Source organism: Prosopis cineraria, unplaced genomic scaffold (genome assembly GCF_029017545.1).
Source record: "Prosopis cineraria cultivar Desert tree isolate PC_DT_omini unplaced genomic scaffold, ASM2901754v1 PC2, whole genome shotgun sequence".
NCBI classification, from domain to species: Eukaryota; Viridiplantae; Streptophyta; class Magnoliopsida; order Fabales; family Fabaceae; genus Prosopis; species Prosopis cineraria.
Window position 1 is genome coordinate 23,545,417 of NW_026555333.1, and position 6,474 is coordinate 23,551,890.

Consider the following 6,474-nt stretch of genomic DNA (forward strand, 5'->3'; position numbering starts at 1 on the left):
TTTAACTGATGCCAAAAATAAGTGTTAAAAATATTTTTGTACTAGCTAGGTACTTATAAGTTATATGTGGTTGATGAAAGAATATGTTGTTGCAGCATACCCTAGAATTTGATCTATTCTTACAATTTCAATTTAATTCCCGAGGCTAGAGGTGCCAAATTAATCGGTCTTGGAACTATTAGTGGTGATCTCGTATTGTTAAACGCATATTTTCAGACATTTTTAGTATATGTCGATAAAGAGTCGTTCAAAAGTATAGGGTTATCTATTTTTGTGGGAGATCAGGCTATGGGGATTCTTTATCTTTGATCAACAAAGAAAATGCTTGCACTTATGAGCACAAGGATTTGCAATTAATTTTGGCTTCATGATTAATGAAATTAACAAATAGTAAATGATTCATTGTTTTGAGTTTTTGAATGAATTATTATACTTTCTTAGCATTTATTTTCTTCAAAAACCTCATTTTTTTTAAAAAAATAGATATTTCATGTCAAAATATAATTTCACCAATATATATCAAATCAAACTCAAAATAAAATATAAATCACAGCAAATTATACTATACCTCAACCATGTCACTTATTTTTCAAAAACCAAGCAAATTTAGTATAACACTAGTTGAAATTGTAAATATTAAATGCATGATTTTTTTTCCCAATAATATATCATTTCAACAGTTACTATGTCTTATGCGTGACTTGTCTCACTTACAGCCACCAGGAGGCCCAAATCCAAGCCTTTCATCATTAAGATCAGTCACCACCTCTATCGTCTTCTGCTGAACACTTCCAAGTATAATAATATCATCTTCTCTGGCATTCGCAGCAAAAGCCAAACACACCTGTTTGGGACTCACAGCAATAAAGATCCCACTCGCAGCCAAGTCTAGCTTAACCCCGCCACCAAACACCAAGCTTATCTTTGGGAACATCACTGTCTTGTACCCACTAAAATCATAACACGTGTCCAATATCGACATCTCGCTCGCCATCGGATACATCGCCATCCGGCGTCGGATCTCCGATCTCAGGGCAGTGTAAACTGACGGCGAAAGCCTCGTGATTAACGTGCCGACGTCAATGATTGCTTTGGCCGATGACAATGTAGAAGTAACGGACGTTAGGTTTATTCCACCAACGGTTATTCCGATGATGCTGATGCCGTATAACGAGGTTAACTCGGGGATGTTGCTGATCGGAGTGTATTGGACATCTTTGGAAACTCCGTCGCTGCCGAAGGTGAGATGGCCGACATAGCTAGGGTTGGAGGGAAGACAATAGGAGAAGACTTTGTTATAGGCCTCGGCCGTTTGTTGGATGAAGGAGATTGGGTGGCGGCTAAGGCCAAGTACGCCGGCGGCACCACCAAAGGTAATCCCTCGGTTGTTTTGGCCACAACCAAATAAGAAGTTGTCAAAAGTGTTATTGGCGGCGACGGTGAGCCTTTCTTTGCTGAGAAAGCCGGCCGAGGTAGAAGTGTCCATGTATTTAGCCACATATATACATGTTGTGGGAGAATTAGGGCATTCTTGATATCCTGTATAGGGGGAAAACAAGGTTATGTTTATGAAGACTAAGAATTCTTTAATTATTTATCCTTTTAAAATAATATAAAAATATCATTAATTTAGTTGTGTGCCATCAATTTTTTTAATTAAAAATTCATTAGCTTCTCTTAATTATTACACATTCATGTATGTAAACTAATGTACGTCACCCTATTTATTTGTTAACCGTAAAATTGTTAAGTTAAATTTCTTCCAAGACGCTGACATCCATTTTGATAGTCTATGACAAGCATATCAAATTAATCTTTTCATCTAAATTAACAGTTTGCATATATCATAAAATATGGCAGTGATAAGAAGTAAATTTTTGAGAAAATTATGATTTTAATTCAAAATAAACAAAAATATATTATAATTTTTGAAACAAAAGAGTAATAACTAAACCAACAAAGATTAACAATTTTAACTCTATAAAATATAACGATAAAAATAATAATACGGCCTATTTATAAGAAATTCTATCATGTTTCCTGTTATATAATATACTTTGTTTAAAGTGTTATTTTTTTTTCACATAGTATTCCTGACAAACTATGAAACTTCCTAATTATTTAAACAAACCCCTCTAACTAATTAATATGTGTATAGAAATTAATTTTAAAATTTTACAAGATTTAAAACACACATAATATGAATTTATTTAAAGTTGTTCTTAATTTCTTATTAAAATGACTAGAAGTAGCAGTACATAACTCACACAATATGGTGTGTGTGAGTGTTGGGGTTGTAAATTCACAATAATTATTACTATAGTTTATCTCAAGAAAAAAAATACACAATGGTCCGCGCATTTATCAGCAACAATTTAACTTTCAATCAAAACATAATCAAGAGACATTTATAGTTAATTTTCAAAATATAAAAATAAAACCTTTATTATTAAAAGTCAATTAGAAGGTAGTACTTCTCTTGCTCCATTTTTATATGAAAATGAGTGAGAATATAGAGTGAGAATATGCATATATAGCTTGACTATTTCATGGGGGGGAAGGATTAGTTAACTTACTTGCAGTAGACAAAATCTGATTGCACGTATAAGAGCTACAATTGATGTGTGAATACGTTGTGGACTTAGAGGGATCAAAGATTGGTTCTTGTTGGTTGTAACATTTAACAATACAAGGCTTGCATTGTGTCCAGGTGAGATGACTTCCCGTGTCAACAATGAGTGACAAGTTCATTTCAGGGCTACCCAAGCCAATGGTGACAATGTATTCGCCATTGGTGCGAAGGACCGCACCGGGCAATAGTGGTAACTCTATAGAATCCAATTGCTTCATATTGTCATGGCTCAACCTTTTGGAGAGCATGGAGTGAAGTGAATCCACCCTTGCTTGATCTTCACTTAGGATATCAAAGTGTGTTGGAATAGTTTTAGGATTTGCTTTCCCATGCCTTAGTTCACCACATGGCCCATGTCTTTGTATCACTTCCAAGCCTGAATTCTTCTTCAAACCTAATCAGTTGTATCAAATTACGTTATATATACGGATTGATCTATACAATCGATCACTTCTAGGCTTGTACTTAGAGTACATATAGTTTTCAACGATAAAGTACATATATACAAAAGCCATTGTATGTAATTAAGGTTAAGATGCAAAAATCTCCAAAAGCTTCTGATATCATTAAATCAATAATGGTGCATGGATACCTATTTACAAAACCCATTAAATCTACGGCCCATGTCAAGCTATTTTAATGGATTGAGAAAGGTTGGTCTCTTCTATAAAGTTAATAGGTACACATGCACTACTATTGACTTAAAGATATCATCAGAAGTTCCTGGAGTAAACATTTATGTGTATTTTTGTATCTTAACTCTTGTACATCTAAATCCAATGACAAAATATATCCTATAAACATTTAACAAAAATTTTAAAACTTGAAGTTATTATATTACTACACATAAATCAAAATTAGTAGTACTCTAATCATAAGTCACATGTTATTACTCTATATATCTATAATTAGATCGTTCAAGAGAGTGAAAGACGAGTAATAAATTTTACTTGACAAGAGTATTATTCATTTCCCCTTCTTTTCATCATCTTTCTGAATATCACATATTTAACAACAAACATACACAGATGATTCAAATTCATAATATTACAACTAAATTTATGTATGAAAGAAGAATGTGCACAAGTATGCAGACATACGGCCATACACATCTACAGATATCAATTGAAAATGCTTTAGGGAAGAGAGATGGAAAATATATAACCTACGAAATATCTATACATAATATAAAACTTTAGTAAGTTCACAATTTCATGAGCTAGGAACATTGTGACTTATTAGCAAAGGTGATGAAAGTCGGACTAATCATTGAACCAATCAAAATATTAATTAAAAAGTTAATTGTCAAAATTGTGGTTAAAATGTGATCAAACTGTTATGAACAAAAAAATATTTTATTAAATTGATCAAGAGATTGATTCAACACAGTTTATCGGTTTAGCTGGGTAGGTTGACTTGGATTTTCATATTATGAGAGAGAGAGAGAGGGAGAGAGACAGAACCTGTTAAAGGTGTGCAAGTGTGAGATGGAAAGAGAGAGGAGAGAGAAACTGTTAGCCATGGTTTGCTTCCTATGGCCTCTGTTTCTTCTTCAATGGCAGTTCCATTGTTGAAGAAGATGCTGATAGCTAAAACAGAAGCAAAGAGGAAGCAATAATACTTCTTGGGAGAGGCCATTTCTTTATACTCGATTCCATCTCTCCCACTATGTTTTCCATTTATAGGCTTTATCTAAGCCTATATCGAGGGACAAAACTATAAAGATTATAAATATAAATAAAAAGCACATAATTTCTTTGAGTAATAAAACATTAGAATTAAGAATTAATAACCAAAAATAACTTTTAGAGTACTTTGGAGGACTAAATGTGATTTTAATTTTTTGATTTCTAAATTGTAATTTTTTTTCCATGAAGTTTAAACTTTTGACCCTAAACTCTTTTTCAATAATTTCAAAACTTAACTTCTTTTACAGAATATATTGATTTGTTCTTTATAATTTCACTCGATTTTCAAAGGGACATTTAAAATTTTAAAAATTGTAATGAAGCATATATAGCTAAAATAAATTTTAATCCAGTCTTTAATATTATATTTTTGTAAACATATTGTCATATATGTGATATATATTTTATAACTTATATTTTTAGAACCTTCTTTCATCATTATACATATTAAATGTATTAAGATTATATATATATATATATGATGTTACACCAATAGAATATAACAAAGACAATTTATATCAAAATGGACAAAATTAAATAATTTATAAATTATAAATATTTCATTAAAATTTTAAATGTAAAAAAACGAATTGAATCTTCAATTAAATTATAAGGACTAAATGTATATTTTTTTTCCTTGTTTCAATATAGTTTTTAACTTGAAATCTTGAGTTATAATATTTTTGCAATGTTTATAATAAAATTTATCAATTTTTCATGTAATTGATTTAAACAAACAATATATTTTATTCATAGATTTTGTTCAAGAATTATTTGGCATACAATATTGTAAGCTGTCGCATAAATGTATAATGTAGATCAATTCATATTAAATTACTGTTGAGCTTGAATAGGTGGCTTTTGTAATATAGTTTTTTAACATTTACAATATTCCAACTTTGGATCTTATTTAAAGGATGACAAATCCATTCCATTCAATTTCAACTATTATTGGCTATTGAGAGCTTTTCTATTATTAGTTGTGATTATTTATTTCATAATGGTTACAAGTTAGTGGGAATGACAATAAAGGACTAAAAGATTGCATGAAGAGAAAATGATAATTATGATCCTTGGAAAGACATTAGTGATAATCAAACACCTTAGAATATTGGAATGCAAGATAAAGACTATGTCTTTAAAATAACCTTTTTTTAGTGTCTTTCTTCATTAACAAAGAGTCATAAAACAAAACAAAAACTTAAAATAAAAGTTATAAAAAATCTAATCCGCATTCAAAGCGCACGAGAGATTTTTACATATTATTGATGTAATATTTCAGTAATAATAATTTAAATAATCCCTGTTGACTACAATATAAGTCATTTTTCAGAAGATTTGTTTAGTTCAAAGCATAGGACATTGAGGTGTTATATATATATATATATATATTTTTTTTTCAATGACACCCTTACTTTATTGAATAGTTAATAATGGTCTTTTGAATAATTTAAATGTTGTATTTATTATACTCAAAGGCATGATTAGAAAAATGTAAAATATTTTAAAAAATTAATATCTTAACCAACTTTTTTAAAGACCTAAATCAGTTAATAATGACTTATATTGTGATTCAGAGAATGTAAGGTTAAAGAAAGTCAAAAGAAAAGTATATAAATGAGAGGGAATATATGGATACCAAAGACTGCCAAAAACCAAATTTCACGGGAAAAAAATGCACTACTAATCACTTTCAACATGAGTAAAAGTCGAGTTTTGCTCTTCGTGTCACTAAATTCACACTAAAAAATTTCAAGCCTTGCAAAAAAAAAAAAAAAAAAAAAATCTCCTCAAGAAATGTGTAGAGCAAATGTTTCTATTTTAGGAATGTAAAATATGAAATTTAATTTGTGAAGATTCCTTGAGTATAAACAAATTTTAAATATGTATTCAAGTAGCCAAAAATTTGTCAAACATTTAAAATTTATAAAAGCCAGCTATAACACACATTTTAAATAAAAAATAAAACTTATTTTGTATTAAAATTTCGAAAGCACTGAGAGCTTATTTTAGTGATTTATTCATGAAATCGCCAAAACCATATGACAAAAATATATTCCAGAATTTTAATAATTCATTTTAACAGGTCGTAATATTCCATTTCAAATGGATTAGTGGAACATAAATTTCAAAATCTTCAGATCCAGAGCTACT

The 6,474-nt window shown here is 29.9% G+C and overlaps 1 protein-coding gene across 1 annotated transcript; it reads right to left on the bottom strand.

Moving 5' to 3' along the window:
- Nucleotides 1–706: 706 nt before the first annotated feature.
- On the bottom strand, nt 707–4,270 carry LOC129302654 (aspartyl protease family protein At5g10770-like). Its single transcript, XM_054941561.1, has 3 exons — nt 4,096–4,270; nt 2,577–3,026; nt 707–1,539 (listed from the first exon to the last, which is right to left on the bottom strand). The coding sequence occupies exons 1-3, from the start codon at nt 4,268–4,270 to the stop codon at nt 707–709; spliced, it is 1,458 nt and encodes a 485-aa protein (XP_054797536.1).
- Nucleotides 4,271–6,474: the final 2,204 nt, after the last annotated feature.